Raw genomic sequence first — 17,959 nt, 5'->3', positions numbered from 1 at the left:
AGGAGGTCTACTGAAACTTCTTTAAATCAAATTTTTAAACCCTCTATTGGGTGAGTGCTAGCCAGTTCTGGGTTCCTATAGTTTGCTTCTGACTGGAGGAGAACTTGATGGAAGATGTCAGGTATTATAAGGAACAGACAGAAGTTCTCATTTCATTGAACACTGCAGACAGCAGTTGCTTTGCTTACAGCTCTTAGAGCCCTGAGAGCACCCACCGGTTCTGCAGCCCCTTCCCACCTTCGTAGGGGTTTGGCTGCCCGTGCGCAAGCGAGCTCTGACACTGCACCTGGGATGAGCCTGCTGTGAAAAGGCTGCATGAGAAAGAGCTGTGGACAGCCTTGTTGGAAGCTTCTGCCCCTTGGCTCAGCAGCCACATTTAAGTGCATTTAAGCTCAGGCCCTGCGCACGGGCCCCTGCCTGAGCTGTGCTGTAGGTGTGTCTGTGCCGGCCCATGGATCTCACTTATCCTGACCCTGACTTGCTGACATGACCATACCAAGTGGACACAGGTTACAGTAGCCTCCTGATTTGTGACTGTCAAAGATGGAAATAAGACGACAATGACTGTTAAAGCTTTATCCATGGTATCTAAAAGAGAACAAAAATACACATCTGCTTGAATAAGTTTATTTCATGTATCATAGAAAAATCATGGATACCATCAAATAAGGCTTTACAAGATAAAGGATATAAAGAAAAGACACATACAAATTCATAATAAATACTCTGCTTTCTCATCACATTACACACAATATTCCTCATAGTTAGACACTTAGGAACTAATTACTACCATTGCAGTTAGCAGACATTTCACTTGCAAGATTGATCCCTGTTTTAAGACTAAATCCTGCCGTCCTTACTTAGGCAAATTCTTAGAGCTATTCCAAAGAACTCAGCCTGATTAAGAAGTAGAAGACTGGACTTGGTATGTAAGTATCTTAGCTGCTACGTTTATATGCCACTGTAGAGTGTAATCCTCTTTTTACACTTGGTTCTACTCAGAAGTCAGCTAATATAGTTAATATAATAAAGACACCTATATTAAAAATGAGTTCCATTTACTGAATTTGGCTGATCTGACAAATGTAGAAATAATCTGCAATATCACGTGTTTAAGCTTGTAATTACCTGGTAGTATCTTTCTGGTAGTCACAGTTAATGTTTCCTTATGGTTTTTTTAACTAATGCATTTCACATTCTCTTACGCAGTTGTTTCATGATAAAGAACAAGTTAGAGAGTCTTTTCCTCAAAAAACCTGAGAAACGTACCAGCTTTATTCAGATATGGTACTTGAGAGTATAAGGTACTACAAAACAGAGCTGAGGTATAAACCTGAATTCTTCATAAGCTCCAAATCCCTATTGATGTTAACAGAGTTTGGAAGCTGTGCAATAGAGGAGAGTTATATTTGATTGTCTCATCTTAGCTCCTTTTTGGACACCACACAAAACCACTGAACAAAATTTTCACTACGTGTGCAGCAAAGCAAAGAAAAAAAAAGAAAAAAGGTATCACAGTGTATTGAATGCAACTGCTATTATCACATTATGTCAACATTAATAGGTTTCTCATATACATTCATCTGCTGTTTGGATTCTAGCTGCATTAGACTATCCAACAAGACAGAAAGAAACTACTGTCTTTATTAAGTTAATGGCAACCGCTTGACTAAAAGTGAGAGTTCTATCCAGTAGCTACAGGAAAAGTCAGACTACGTAAAGAAAAAATTAGGTTTACACTTTTTTAAATACAAAGAAAGGGACGTCTGCATCTCGTATCTGACTGCTGACTCCAGTAACTCTCAGACAAATTCTTGGAGGATATATAAAACTGAACTTGAAAAGAACAGAAAGTGGAATCAGCACTTAACTATGCCCTCCAAACTTACTTATTTTACCTGACATTTGCACTGCCTAGTTTACACTGCATCCTCGTATTTATGTAGACCTCACAAGGTATAAGCACTCCAAACAATGCTGAATGTACAAGAGAAACAGTTTCACAAACGGGATATATCACATGCTTTTTAGGCCAAAATGTCCCTTTGCTATCATACCTCCTTACTATTTTGGTCAAATTTTCAAATGATAAAATAGTCCCTGTCAAGAACTTGGTTACATACACATAGTTACGACAAACCCAAGAGTCTCATTTGTTAAATCATTTGAAAAGGATAGGATTTTACTAAGCAATGTATCTAAGCCTCTAGTGCTATCATAGTCCACAACATTTTACACAGATAACTCTCATATTTTAAAATACATGACTACAGTTTTTTTCCTTGTACTAAAGTGATTACTTCCAAGTTTATAAGCATAATCAAGACCTCTTCCCTGGAAGAAAAATGCATTTTTCTGTAGCTTGCCTTAAAGTGTGATCCAAGATAATTATTATGTTATTGAATGTAAATTTTTATATTAACAGTCCAACAGTGCAGAAGAAACATAGGATAAATCATTGTAAAGGAAGAGAACTGTTCTGGCTTTCTGTCACGTGCAATGCACTGTATCAGTTTAATTACACAATGCTGGCAAATAATTCCATTTATAAATAGCAACACTGCACCTTTGACATGATACTCAATCAAAAAAATAGATTTGCTGAAATGAAGAAAATGTTCCTGTATAAATTGGAGTATAATTATAAATCAATTCTTTTCTTTCCTCATCTTCACTGGGGAAATGGTGCAGGCTCTTCCGGGCTGTAAAACATTGTAAAAGTACAGATCACTTTACTGTTATCCTCCTGTATTGGGTTTGCGTGGCAAGGTTTTGGTAGCGGGGGGCTACAAGGGTGGCTTCTGTGAGAAGCTGCTAGAAGCTTCCTCTATGTCCAACAGAGCCAATGCCACAGTGCCTCTGTGATAACATATTTAAGAAGGGGCAAAAAAACCCCTGCGCAACACCAGCAGCAGTCAGAAGAGAGGAGTGAGAATATGTGAGAGAAACAACTCTGCAGACACCAAGGTCAGTGAAGGAGGGGGAGGAGGTGCTTCAGGCTCCAGAGCAGAGATTCCCCTGCAGCCTGTGGTGAAGACCATGGCGAGGCAGGCTGTTCCCCTGCAGCCCATGGAGGTTAATGATGGAGCAGATATCCACCTGCAGCCCATGGAGGATCCCATGGTGTGAGGGTGGATCCACGGAGCAGGTGGATGCCCGAAGGAGGCTGTGACCCCGTGGGAAGCCCGTGCTGGAGCAGGCTTCTGGCAGGACCTGTGGCCCCGTGGAGAGAGGAGCCCACACTGGAGCAGGTTTGCTGGCAGGACTTGTGACCCTGCGGGGGACCCACGCTGGAGCAGTCTGTTCCTGAAGGACTGCACCCCATGGAAGGGACTCACACTGGAGCAGTTCGTGAAGAACTGCAGCCTGTGGAAGGACTCACATTGGAGAAGTTCATGGAGAACTGTCTCCTGTGGGAGGGACCTCATGCTGGAGCAGGGGAAGAGTGTGAGGAGTCCTCCCCCCGAGGAGGAAGGAGCGGCAGAGACAACGTGTGATGAACTGACCACAACCCCCGTTCCCCTGTGCTGCTGGGGGGGGAGGAGGTAGAGAATTCAGAATTAAAGTTAAGCCCGGGAAGAAGGGAGGGGTGGGGGGGAAGGTGTTTTAAGATTCAGTTTTTATTTCTCATTATCCTACTCTGATTTGATTGGCAATAAATTAAATTAATTTCCCCAAGTCAAGTCTTGTTTTGCCCGTGACAGTAATTGGTGAGTGATCTCTCCCTGCCCCTATCTTGACCCATGAGCCTTTCATTATATTTTCCCTCCCCTGTCCAGCTGAGGAGGGGGAGTGATAGAGAAGCTTTGGTGGGCACCTGGCATCCAGCCAGGGTCAACCCACCACACCTCCTTGACAGTATCTTTCTTGGCAAAGTAAGTTATTCTATGTAGCATAACAGCAAATGGAATTACAGTAACTTGTATGTGAAGAGCTGTGAAGATACATCTTCAGAAAGCTGGTTACAGCATATTTTATTACTGGGAAGGGAGAAATTTAATTATTAATTTAAAGCCAAGATTGTACAAAAATATTTATCCATGAGATACTGGCAGTATCTACCAGAGATACCAGTACTTGTAATACTGAAAGAAATGCACGAGAGTATCAGCCTACTGAAAGTTGCAGTGTTAGCATGAACTGTGCTTGTGAGGACAATAAAAACTGAATCCTTGCCTGGTTTATCATGTTGGCAACTCTACAGAAGTTAAAATTAACAACGGATGGATATGAAAATGATATTTCAGTAGAATGGTTTAGTTATTAAGAGATCACAGATGAGTATATTTTTGCCAGCTGAAAACAGCTTACATTTTTCACCCTGTGGTTTATTTTCAAAGTTAAGGAAGGCATTCTGCCTTACATTAGCTAAAAACATCAATTACTCATTGCAACATTATGATATGAAGTACTCGGTAGGAGCAGCTGTACATAGATTGGGGAGGTAATGAAGAGTAACTCATAATTTGGTATATGAGATGGGGGTAGACACATAGAGCTGGCTGACACAAGTTTGCTCTACTAGAATTGAAGGTAAACAGATCCAAAAGCTCGTGACACACCTGTGTGGTACTACGCACAAGCTCATTATATGTGTATACATATATAAAAGAACTCACATGCACTGTGTCTCAACAGGACTTACAAGCAGAGTTGGCACTTATTTTGCCACATTTACTTGGATAATGGCCTCAGCAAGCTTACTTCTGCCTGTAATACAGTGTGCAGACAGATACTAGAGAATGTAGCAAACAAAACTAGAAAACATGCTGCATTCTAGTATTAGACTACAAAAGAAAAAACGGACTCATACTATACTTTCTCCTATTTTCCCCTTTATTTTTGTCTTAGTCTCCCATAAGTACCCTATCAAAATTCTTAAAATACAGGAATCTTATGGATACTGACAAGGAATTTTACGTGATGGAGTAGGACTACATTATGCAAAAAAGAGCCCTGAACTTGTACGAAGCACAACTTTTATTTCTACACTCTCACTGACCAGGTCAGCACAAGTTGCATTTCTTTAAAGCACTGTCTGCTTTCTCCAATTAGGTGACTCTTTTGATTAGACATCAAATCTAGAGATCAAACTCAATTAGGTTATTGATTATGTTCTGCATAGTCCAAATCGATCACATAAGACAATTTCATAAATAGTCAAGTTAAAATACAAAAATGGTATTTCAGCAGAATGGTTTAATAAGTATAAATAAAGGAATAAAGTAAGTTTGATCCCTTCAAATACTCCTATATTTATATCCTCCTTATTTATAGCAAATAGACCAGAAGTGTCATAAATTATCAAAATTTTACACATTAGTTACTTCCAGCTTCTTCGGGTATAAATAAACAAATCAGAAGCTCTGTAAAATTCAAAACCTTCTTGTGCTGTCTATAGTATATAACTGTTGGGCACCATATTGCACCCCTTTGATACATCCGTATACTGCCCAAGCAGTATTTATAATCTTGGTGCATATATTTTGCAAGCAAAACTGAGAATACATTGAATGACTGTAACTCGGTTTGGAACTGAAGAAACCTCTGGAATTATGAATGGAGTATTTTTTTTTTTTCATTTCATTGTCTTTGTGCAAGGGAGGCTAAAATGTTACAGTGACCATTCGAAATGGTAAAAAGTCACAGCACAAACAATGCTTTTGAGCCAGTCTACTGAAAAGAGTTCGTGGAATGCCTGGCCTTTTGATGTGACTTTGACTAAGCCATTCTATTTCTAGTAACCCTTGTTTTTTTATAAGCCTATAAAGCTTGCAGAGTAATCTTCTCAGAAAGCAGTAAGAGGTACTGAACTTTGACAGCTGAAAAAGAGGTCTGTCGTCTTCAAAGATTTTCACTAATGCTTCACTCTAAAAAATGACATTTATAGATAACAAACTTTTTACCTTCATTAACGAAGAAGTCAGCTATATAATATGCTGCTCTTACAGCTGATGGGGAATGTGGAATGCCTGGTGAATTCTTCCACTCATAAGGACTTTTCTCTGGATGCCACTGAACGCCATAAATTGGATATTTGTATGCTGCAACAAACACAAAGCACGTAAGCAAGGACTACGCCTTAAGAATTATGTGCTTAGTCTTACTGCAAAAGAAACTCAAAGGATAAGCTACAAAAATACCTCATCGTCCTGGTTTTGGCAGGGATAGAGTTAATTTCCTTCCTAGTAGCTGGTACAGTGCTGTGTTTTGAATTTAGGATGAGAACAATGTTGATAACACACCGATGTTTTAGTTGTTGCTAAGCAGAGCTTGCACTAAGTCAAGGACTTTTCAGCATCCCGTGCTCTACCGACTGAGAAGGCTGGAGGTGCACAAGAAGCTGGGAGGGGGCACAGCCAGGACAGCTGACCCAAACTGGCCAAAGGGACATTCCATACCATGTAACATCATGCTCAGTACATAAACTGGGGGAAAGCTGGTCGGGGGGGCCGCTGCTGGGGGACTGGCTGGGCATCAGTCGGCGGGTAGTCAGCAATTGCACTGTGCATCACTTGCTTTGTGTATTATTATTACTACTACTACTACATTATTATTATTATTATTATTTTATTCCAATTATTGAACTGTTTTTATCTCAACCCATGAGTTTTTCTCACTTCTACTCTTCCAATTCTCTCCCCCATCCCACCAGGGTCGGGGTGGGGGGGGAAGTGAGCGAGCAGCTGTGTGGTGCTCAGTTGCTGACTGACTGAGGTTAAACCACGACGCTCACTTATCAACAGTTTCACAAAAGTTTCAACAGCAAGTTGAAACTCTGTTAAAGTCGCAGTAGAACTGAAGGAAAAGAAATGGATATTGTAAAAGAAGGGTCTCATTCCATGCAAAAAGATTTTTGTACATCACTTTTTTGATTATTCATTTCAGAATTAATATATATATACACTAAAAAATAATGTTACAAGTGTATCAGCCTCAAAACTTCCTATCTACTGCCAGCATCACTCAATGTACAATATTCACAGCCACACAGGATATCCCTGGCAGTTCCATGGGACAGATCCAAGTCTTACAATCTCCTTGAAGGCCCAGTCAATCCAGGGGCAGCTCCCATCTGCTCTGTGCCAGGCCTGATACACGCAGGGGGAAGTCAGTCCTCAACTCTCTTACAGAGAATAGCAGCACAGCAGCTGATGACTGCTCTGTGATAAACCACTTGCAGGCATGGGAGATGTCTGTCATTAGCCTAATCAGGTTTTCTGATCAAACTGCTATTCTTCTCTTCTGAAGGACAGACAGTATGCCATACAGAAGAATCCCATGGGCTGACAGCTGGGCCTTACTGTAGAGCTGCTAGTAGTGCACTGATCAAGATAAACCATTCCCTAAAAGAGCTAACTTGTTTCTTGAGCTGAGCAAGCCTGGTGCAAAACATACGCAACACAAGATAAGTAATGCAAAAGGCTTTTGGGAGGGGGCAATTACCAGTATTGCTGCTAAAGTAATGAGGGATATTGCTGTTACCTCAGTACCCTGAATTGTATACGATTCAATGTCACCACACAGCAAACAGATACAGAGCATCACAGGAATGCAAGCATAAGCAGACAGACGGAAAGCAAGGTGCAACAGAGGCATGTTGCACTGCGGAGGGATTAAACTACTACAGGATGAGTGCATCACTGCACTCAAATATTCCAGTACTAAAATGTAACAGCGTATCTGGAAGGGGAACAGCAGGTGAGAGAAGTAAGTAATTAGGCTCACAGATACGTACTCAAAATATCCCTGCAAACAGAGCGTGTTCCTCACAGCCAGAGCACCAACAGCGCTGATGCTCACCCTGCTATTTTAACAGCAAGCTTGCAGTACAAATTAACAGCAATGCCACAACACCTCTAAAGAACTAGTTTGTTACAGTCACAGTTTACAAAAGAAATTCATTTCCCTACCTTCCATGGTAGATATAAACTCCACTTCATTATCGGTGTTAGTAGTCAGAACTTTATAGAAATTACGAAGCTTTTCATTCTTTGTGAAATTCTGTGATAAGGAGGGGGAAAAAAAGATATGTTATTTGCTCATTTATTTCTAGTTTTAACAGAGCAAATGCGTTTGTGTTCAGGAAATAAAATAATCAAATACCTCCATGGAGAGGCTCCACATATGAAAGTTTGATGTCAACGGCTCAGTAGCAAACGCATGTAAAACATCATCAGGGAAATTCTTGAATAATCTACTGTCTTTTGCAGCTATTACAAAGAAAAATGAAAAAAGGATATTGTCCATTACCCAAGCTGCTAGCAGATGGACTAATACTGAACAGGAGACAAATTTAATAAAATACTGCATTAAACTTTTTTCTGTAGTATAACTTTATGATTTTAGAACACACTGCAAGGAAAATCAGTGAAATAACTACAACAGGTTTCCAATATGCTGTTACTACTGTTCTCCAGTCTTGACACAGAGAGGACCCAACTTTGCTACCTCACTAAAATAAGCATCATTCTTTGCCACTCATTTCAGTGACCTTTCCATTCACAGTGAGCATAAAGGACAGAATTTGTGAATGCTACATGGTCCGCAGATGGATTACTCACAAATTAAAGGATAAAGCATAAACAGAGGCCACATTTTACCAGTGTTACTAAGTGGCACAGCTCTGTCTTAAGGGATCTCTCTGATTTCAATACTGTACAAATGGGACAGCAATGCTAATATTCATCATTAGGAAAGATGCAGTTTGAAAAATTTAAAAATCACCCGCTGTCTGACTTTGATAGGCTTTGGACCCGTGAATTTTGTTCAACTTGGTTAACAAAAAGGGACCTAAACCCACATTATTTTTGTAGGTCCAAATTATCAAATGACTCGAAGAGCCACAACTGTGTTTTTTGCTGACTGCTGATTGCTTCAAATGGCTTGTGCTCACATCTCTGCTTTAGAAGTGATAGACTTGCACTGACTTTATGAAAACAGTCATGGCAACTTAATAAGAAAGAATTTAAGAAGATAATCATCAGAAACCTCCCAAACATTCACCCCTGCCTATTTGTCAAGAACAAAACACACCACCTCTCAGCAAAACTCAGACATGAGATGTAATGGATTTTTCACCTGAGGTAAAGTTCAGAGGGAGTGCAAAACCATCTGTCTTGGTATTAACAAGTAAAACTTTGCCACTTGTGAGATACGTAAGCTCTTCGTGTCCAAGACATGTTCCCCATACTGGGAAATAATCTCCTTTATCGTTAGCCTTCAAAATAAAAAGCAACAACATAAGGAAAAAGTATTGAAGATTTACAGAAAGACTGAAGAGAGCATCCTACTCTTTTTGCTTTCTCTTGTGTAGGTGAGAAATAAAACTACTACAGTAGTACAAATTGCTACCAGAGGAATTGTAACAGTTCAATTACAATTGAAACAAATACAGCCTCCTTTAGGTTTTCTCCTAAAATATGAAGGCTAGGGGATGCCCATTGAAGCAGTAAACTGAGCCTAATGTTGATATTCATTTGACTGTTCTGTTCTACGAGTAAGTAATGTTGAGAGCAGCCTAAACAGAAACCACAAAATGACAACCTTTCTATAAAAAAGGCAATCATAAGAAGGGACACAAACCAAACTGTCACCATTTTGAGGGAAAGCCTATTCATTACAATTCCTACTTTTATATGAAGCGTGTTATGATCACATAGCAAGGGCCCTTTGCAATGTCCGTACGCCTGTGCCCACCCATCTGTATTAAGAAAACATAAATCCTATTACCAGCATGGCTATTGTCTTAAGTGACATACTTATATGCTTGTTTAACTAGCAGGTTTGGACCTGTGTTCCAGAAAGATAAATTTTGAGTTTAAGCAACATAAAAAAAGTGACAATCATTTTCAAAAGAATAAAAATTGGCAGGTAAGCACAAAAACAAGAGAAGAAAGCAAAAAGAGAATACAACTAGCTTCCTGTCACTTAACTGAGCACAGCGCATACACACAGTGGAAATTTGTATTTTTGTATGGTTTATTCCTGATAGCAAGTGCATGTTAAAGACTGGGATGTTTCAGAACTCCTGTTTTTGTGAAATCTGAGTAGTCTTTCTTAACTTGTTTCTAAACACTTTTAAGTTATGCATACCACATCACACATCCTCCCCCAAGGAGCTGCTGCTCAAAAGCCATTTTTGAGAAAGCTGAAATTACAGGCTTAGAATAAAAATGTTACCCTACTGCATTACTGATAGTATGGTCATAAAAGCCCATATAACTACTTCTCAGAGGAAAACATGGAAGATTTACAGAAAGGCGGCTAATAGTACTGCAGAGTCTTCATGACCACCCGTCATGCATGGCTAGACACAGGACTTGCAGCTCCACCGTCTGTCTTTCATGTAAGTGAGGAATAAAACCACTAAAGGCAAAACAGTTTCAGAACTATTACAACTGAACCATAAACATTTTGTGCTCCCCCCCCCCCCTTTTTTTTTTTAAACAAACATTAGCCTGGAGGCTAAGCATATATTAAACAACACCCAAGACATCACATTTTAAAAACTAACTTAAAAGCTGGAAAACAGTATCTCATTTAGGTTTTTGCCTAGCTAGTAAGATTCTATTGTCTTGGATAGGGATTAGCATTTCTCATCCTCTATTCATATTAAAGCAGAGTCAGACCAAGTCATTTCTCATTGTGAACATTTGAAAGTGAAGAGAAAAGGAGCCCTCATATGTGTTAAAAAAACTTAAAATTCAGTCAATTCTGTACCTGCTAATACACTCTTGATTTTGTAGCTTACCGTACTTTAGTAAAACTACCAATATTTTATAGCACTAATTAAGTCTCAAAAGATGAAAATCAAAACACAAAATCATCACAAATAGCACAGAGAAACCCCCCAACTTATTAGTAAGGGTTACCTATGATGAACTGAAAATTATTTTCTGCCTTTCACTCACCTGAAGTACACATACCATCTAATAAACCTGTCTCTCTGATCATAAAATTATGACATATGCAATTCAGTTAATCATTGTGAAATGTCAATGGAATTTCGTAATAGTACCGCAAACCACAAGAAACCCTTGCCCCAGTACTGAATACCAAGACACAGGCTGCACTTCACACAGTTTCAAAGAGACAAATGAGATTAATTGTCTCACATAAAAGTGAGATAGTCTTTGTAAGATTCAGGTTTAAGGCGACAGACTAATGATCACCACGAATAAAGACGGACAAAAGAATAACAACATTGGTGCCACGGGGACTGAAGAGTAGGAAACTTAATTACTGAATTGGAGCAGCTGACTGGTCCTGTGAATGCCACCGCCTGCGCTTTCCTTGCCTGCTACTGGTAAGTCAGCAGCAAGGGTAGAAGAGGAATTCCTCACTGCCAATGAACACTTCTACCATGGTAACAGTTTAAGCACTACTCATAACTGCCTCTAGAATCGGGCAAAGTTTTCCAAAGTATGACTTCTGTGACAATTTTAATCCACCTTAGCTGGAAATAAAATAAAACCAGTAAAGAGGAAAAAAGGAAGAAAATTTACAATTTTATTCGATTTGAATACAGAAGATCCCTAATAAATCATAAGGATTGTACATAAAGCTCAGTGAATCTCCGTGCCTTTTCACAATGCAAATTTTACTTCAAAATGTGTTGATTACTGTCTGAAAAAAACCCACCTCTTATGCTCTAAGAGAATTAAATCTTCAATAAGGATTCAGAGCCTTCCTGATGTTCTTTGAAAGAAACAGCTTTCCCAGAAATTCAATCTTTTCTTAAGAAAGCTAATGATCATATAAATATTAAAAAATTAATTAATATAACCTTTCAAGTGTTCTACCCACCTTTTTTCGTGTTATAAATTAAGCTAGTGTTTACTTTAAAAATCTGCTATATTTACAGTTACCAATGCAAAGAAATAGGTGAAATGGTATAACATGCTAATGTAGATCCTTCATCCGCACCTCCAAAGATACATTTAAATCTACTTACCTATAAGTGTGTGTATATATATATATGCAAAGGGAGGCCTTCATGTTATATTACTGTAAATTGGTTTATTTGAGAGTCTCTCTATAATTCCTTCCGAGTCTAAACTTTAGTTATAAGACTTCTACAAATGATTACATTTATGTATATCTTTGTTCAACATTTAACGTCAATGGATACTCTGTGCTTTTGGAAGGCGTTATTGTTACTTTATTGCAAGTTCCACACAGCCATAAAACCCCAGGTACAATGAATAAATGATACTGTTCTCACCTTAAGAACTTGGGAGTTTAAGATCATGACACAACATATAGCAGGAGAGGGTGTCAGAAGTCTGAATCCTAAGCTATTAAATGATTTTTTATGCAGAAGCCAGCAATGAGCTACTTATTATCAGGCTTACAGTTAACACACTGGATGCCAATGGAAAACTATGAAAATATGAGCCTCCCTGTCATTTTGATCTCTGAACAGTGACAATAACAAGAACAGTCTGTTCCTTAGTAATTACCTCTAATGCCTTGTGGTAAAATATCTTAGCAACCCTGGAATATTCTGAAGTCTTAAGATCCACACCACCTCCTGGAAAAAGTACCCTGAAAGGCAACATCCAAGAATCTGATTAGCAACGGTGATCAAACTAAAACCTGGACAACGTACACAGAGAAAGGTATGATAGTGGTTTTAAGGAGAGGATTCAGGTCTAGGTTAAAGACACCTACATTTCAGAAATCTACAGATAGGCATCTAAGCTTCCATTACGGACAGCAGGGATCTAGTCAGAAAAGTCAATGGAGGGTCAAATAGGTTTTTTTAGAGCCGACACCTAACTGGTCGGTAGGTTGAACAACCCTGTAGGCTCCACGGGCTGTACTGACTAGCACTCAACTAGCACTAGATTAGACAGCTAGTGCACATGCAGACAGCTAAGTTTAGGTGTCTAAGTCTTTAACTAAATCATATCCTAAATCTTAGTGTTCTTCTACTGAAGAATGGTTATTATCACAAAGTAATGACCGAGCCTCATGCAATGTAAGGAAGAGAAGAATAAACAGAAACTACACAAAACTTACAAATTCCAGCTGGTACGCAAAAGGGTTGTGTGCCATGACTGTCAAATCCTGTCCTGACTCTTAGCTGGCTCTCCCTACCACTTTAAAAACCTGGCCCCAATCTTAATTCATCCTGTTCAATTTCAGTGAAGAAGAATTGTGGCCCTGGCAGAGTGACCTTCTTTATGCAGACAACACAGATCAAAAAGTTCCCATTAAAAGGGAAAAAAAAGTACGTTTGGCCATAACTTTTGGTCACACAGGATCTAATATAGATGAAGACGACAAAGCAATCTCAGAGACAATTTCAAAGAAATAGTGCACAATCTTTTTCCACCACAAAAAATAATCAGCAATGGCAATTCTTTGTGTGGCTCCCCAAACCCAAACACCACAAAAGAAAGAGACACAGTGCTAGTATAGTCTAGCAGGGATTTCACGTCTACACGTGATGACATGGAAAGTAATCAAGTACCATCAGAGACAGTAACATGAAATAAAGGAAGTCTCTTCTGGCTGTAACTGGAACAGTACCCGCAGAACTGACAGAACTGAATGTGTCAGCGCTCCCTAACCTGCTGCAGCAGAACCTCAATTCGGTTTACTCAAGCCACATCCATCAGTTGCTGATTTTTTACCAAAATGGCTGAAGGATTTCCTCTACATTTCTGTGCTCTGGAAATGGCAACCTGTATCAGTGAGATACTAACAAACAGCTGGAAATAACTAACATCTCAAATGATCCCACGCATTTGCAGAGCGAGTGTGTGTTTAAACCCTTGTGACTAGGTTTATTTTAAGGTGAATGATGCACAGGGTCATACAAAAGCCACCAAGTATTTGGCGGAAAAGTGGAGCGGTGTTCACAAAAATATAAATCAGATTACTCTCCAGTGCCAATATAGAAAATGAATACAGCTGAAGGTATTTTTCAAAACAGGCCAGGTTATAGATTTCTACAGAGATCTAGTTAGACAAATAAGGCAATCCTTACCTGGAAGTGGTAGAAAATTCACTTCACCTTTTCCTTTTGTTCAAACCAAAAACTGGCCAATACTAATTAGGAAAAACAACTGTCATTTCTGCTAATGCAAAAGGAAGTAACCCATTAAGTAGCAGTGATAATGGCTTGACATTGTCATAAGCAGATTGAGATGTAACTACCTGTATTCCAGTATCTCTAACTGGTTAGAGCTTATAATGTTCACTGTGAATTTCAAAGGCTATCTCAGGAGTATGTTGCTATATTCATAAAATTCTGTCTCTACTATAGTAAATATCATGATTTTAAGAAGGTGACATTTAATAATAAATAATTTCCAACTGCAAAGAACCTGGAGCTAAGGTCTTACAACATGAAAGATCAATGTGCCTCTTTCTTATTCTAAGTTTCCACAGAATGGAAAGTCCTTCCCTCCAGAGATCTTATTTGTTATTTATACACAGCTATACTGTGGAAGCCATTAGCTGACAGTGGAGGGCAACAAGAGGAAATATAGACCATCCTTACCCACCTACATAGCACAAACCCAACTGCCAGTCACTGCAAAGACAGAAGGATAAGGGAACCGGATCTACTTGCCTAACACCCTCTTCTGCATTGAGGTAGGTGGCGAGGTAGAAAGAGTGGGAGACCCCACTGGTGAAAGTCCTTCTGGCAACCAAAGAGAGGCTGGCAGCCATGCGAAAGGGATGAAATTATTCATTTTGTCTCCAACATGAGGAGCCACAGGGGAGAAAGTGTCACTGTCTTATACTTGCTTATACTGCAAGACTGTAAAGACCCACGTCTTAGAGTACAGGGCATACTGTGGAGCAGAAGAGGAAAATGCTCTTCCCAGACAGCCACAGGTCTAAATCTGCAAGTTCTACACATGTTGATTAACATTCTAGTACATGCATAAGCTTAACAAAAATATTCATGGTTTAAGATTGCTCATCTCATGACTACGAGTAGCCCAATCACATGCTGTGGGCTCACATACAATCAAGCCTGTGAAGTGTAGCATCAGCTGATTTAACTCTTCTAAAGTGTACTTTTAGCACAAGGCAAACATAAAAGGTTTTGACTTTGCTTAGTCCACAGCTAAAATTTGTTAAATTAGATCACATTATCCCACATTTAAAATGTAGGAAGAACACATGGGTGGACAGCTGCCATAGGTCACTGAAAAGTTAGAACATTTGTCTAACAAAGACGTAAGCCACAGAATCGTGACAGGCAAGACGGGCCATTCAAGTAGCAAGAGAGAAAGCACCCATAGAGAAAAGGGTAGAAGAGACTGGAAATTAGAAACTTTTATGATACAGGAGATACGGAGAGGACTGGAAGAGGGAAGAAAGGGTAGGAACAGGGATGAAACACCCAGCAAGTGCTATTAAATATCAAAATTAAGGTGATCACTCAAACGAGGAAGAGGGAAAAAACTAACAAAGAGGAACTGGGCTATTTCACTTGTAAAATTGTTAACCGCTATAATGCCACTTCTGTCTGCCTGAAGACAAACACAGGAGAATGCCAAGATGAGCCTTGGCACTGGTACAGATTATCTGACACGTGCTCCTCAAGGAAGAAAAGGAAGCAGACCGACATCGGATGAAACAGTGCGCTCTCTGTCTTAGAACATATTCACATGTCTGCAGCGAGCGCTCAGCACAACCTCTCAAGAGAATAGAAAGATAGTGTTCTTGGGAATACAGCAGAGATCAAAACCAGAACTACCACATCTTTCAACAGAAAATCCGTGCTCAAAACTTACCCATTAATAGAGTGGAATATTTTATCATATTCTTCATCTGAAAGATTTAATCTAAAACACCAAGAAAATAGTTACAGAATACATATGGAATATACATATTTAACCACAAAAATATCATCGTTATTGAACAGAAACATGAGACACAGGAAATATGTAGAAAACATGCTTTAAATAGAATAAAATAGACCCAAATAAAATGAAACATTTCACTTGAAACAGCTCAATCCACAAGATTGAAAATAGGGCCCTGTCAGGTACAGTTCAGGATTAGGTACTCTGAGACCCCTTTGTAGACACTCGTTAAATTTAACATTTACTTGAATGGCATGGTTATTATTTCCTGCGGACCGGCAACTCCGGTTTCCAGTTCACTCCAAGAAGGGCAGAGCTGCAAACAGTGGGTCACACCCATTCTTCAGCAAAGATATCGTTGAGAGGTGGAAAGATGAGAAAGACCTCAGCATCAGCAAAACACCAGCAAATCAGTATGACAGCTACACTCATGTAGAACTGATACACTGGGTATATTGAAAGCATTCAGCTTTGCTGCATCTAACTTAGTTGCCAGAACTAGAAGCCTCCATTCATCGATGAAGCTTCTGATAAGCAAACATTCTGAAAGCTCTACCAGCTACGTGAGGAACACTGGCTTCTAATTCAGGCACTTAACTGGTGCTCTTATTGGACTGTGTAGATACATCCTATTGTGATTTTCTGCAGCTGCATTAGTATCGTTCTTAAGTTCTGACCATTATCATTTTAACATCTGATTTCAGTGCATTTACTATTTTATAATTAACTGTTGGCTATGAAGTATTGTCAGTTCTGTTACTTACTCTGCGACTTTTTACCCAACAACCAAAATACAACACATGGAGTTAGTGACCCATAGTTTGAGCAGAACTGGACTTTGGTTTCTTCAAGGAGTACCGATAGCCTTCCTCCACTACTTGAATTCTAGGACCACAGAATGTGACAAAAGATAGTATGTATATATGTATCTAGATACCTATGTGCATTTGTGGGGCGCTACACATTAGACTGAATATAACTAAATTCAAAAACCACAGATGTGAACTATGGAGGGTGATTTTACAGGTAAAAAAAAAAAAGTATTTTTCAAATAAAGGTTACTATCATAAGAAGTAATATTAAAAATTACATGTTCCAGTCTGCTTTTGTTCTGATTTCTAAAACTCCATGCAAATTGTGGCATCTTCAAATAGTCTTTGAGGAGCTCTAAACACTCAGAAAAGCAGCACAACTGCTTTCTGTGCCTTTAAGATGATACCCTTACGTTAAACAATTATTACCCACTTGTAAGGATATAAAAATCTACCTTATTGGCACAACTCGGGCACCGGCAGATTCCAAAAACTTCACATATGAAGCTGCAATGTAAGAATTTCCAAATTTGTGGAACTTCTCAAAGTGACATTCCTGTGACAATATCCCTGAAGGGGCCAAGAAAGAAAGTTAGCCCTATACGAACAGCCAATGCTACGCACCGAAAGAAAAATTAAACTCCGATTTCCTGTATGCCATGTTACAGGGTTACATCTATTGACTGAAAGAATTACAAACACTGAGACAATGGGGCATCAATTACGATGCCTTGTCACAAGGTACCAAACAAACACATATTATCTAAGACTCAGCTTCCCTGCTTTAACTATTTAGCACTACAACTTCTCTTAAGTAAGTTATTGTTATTTTAAGATTTTTAAACAAAGTATGTATAGCGTAACACTATTTATAAGCTTTAACCACACCTACGCTTCAGGAGACCTGCCACTCCACACAGAAACCGGCAGGGTTTCATGTCGGCTGTGGGAGCCGTTCCCTCCCCCGGGACGGCGAAGGCAGGGTGCGAGGCAGCCCTCGGCCGCCCTGTTACCCTGGGCCGGCCGGTAACCCCCGGGGAGCGGCCGCCGGGAGCTGAGGGACCGCCGGCCCCTCCCCACGGCTGCCACCGTGCCGCCGCTGCCCCCCCGCCCGCCAGCCAGCCCCTTACCAACGATGGGTCTCTCGTTGCCCTCCGCCAGGCGGCCGCGCACCACGAGGGAGGCTGCGGCGGCGCAACGGAGCAGGAAGAGGAGGAGGAAGGTGGCGGCCGGGAGAGGAGGAAGCCCCGCGAAGCGCCCCATGACCACGTCGCCCGCTGCCTGTCAGAACCAACCCCTCCGCTCAGCGCC

General features: G+C 40.0%; 1 protein-coding gene across 1 annotated transcript; it reads right to left on the bottom strand.

The window, feature by feature from the left end:
- Positions 1–611: 611 nt before the first annotated feature.
- GGH (gamma-glutamyl hydrolase) lies at positions 612–17,950 on the bottom strand. The gene is made up of 9 exons (XM_076329642.1): positions 17,779–17,950; positions 17,104–17,218; positions 15,765–15,815; positions 12,465–12,549; positions 9,082–9,220; positions 8,107–8,213; positions 7,914–8,004; positions 5,907–6,044; positions 612–2,702 (listed from the first exon to the last, which is right to left on the bottom strand). The coding sequence occupies exons 1-9, from the start codon at positions 17,909–17,911 to the stop codon at positions 2,581–2,583; spliced, it is 981 nt and encodes a 326-aa protein (XP_076185757.1). The 5' UTR covers positions 17,912–17,950; the 3' UTR covers positions 612–2,580.
- Between the last annotated feature and the right edge of the window lie 9 nt (positions 17,951–17,959).

This window comes from Aptenodytes patagonicus, chromosome 2 (genome assembly GCF_965638725.1).
Source record: "Aptenodytes patagonicus chromosome 2, bAptPat1.pri.cur, whole genome shotgun sequence".
Taxonomy (NCBI): domain Eukaryota; kingdom Metazoa; phylum Chordata; class Aves; order Sphenisciformes; family Spheniscidae; genus Aptenodytes; species Aptenodytes patagonicus.
This window is presented reverse-complemented; position numbering and strand designations above follow the sequence as displayed.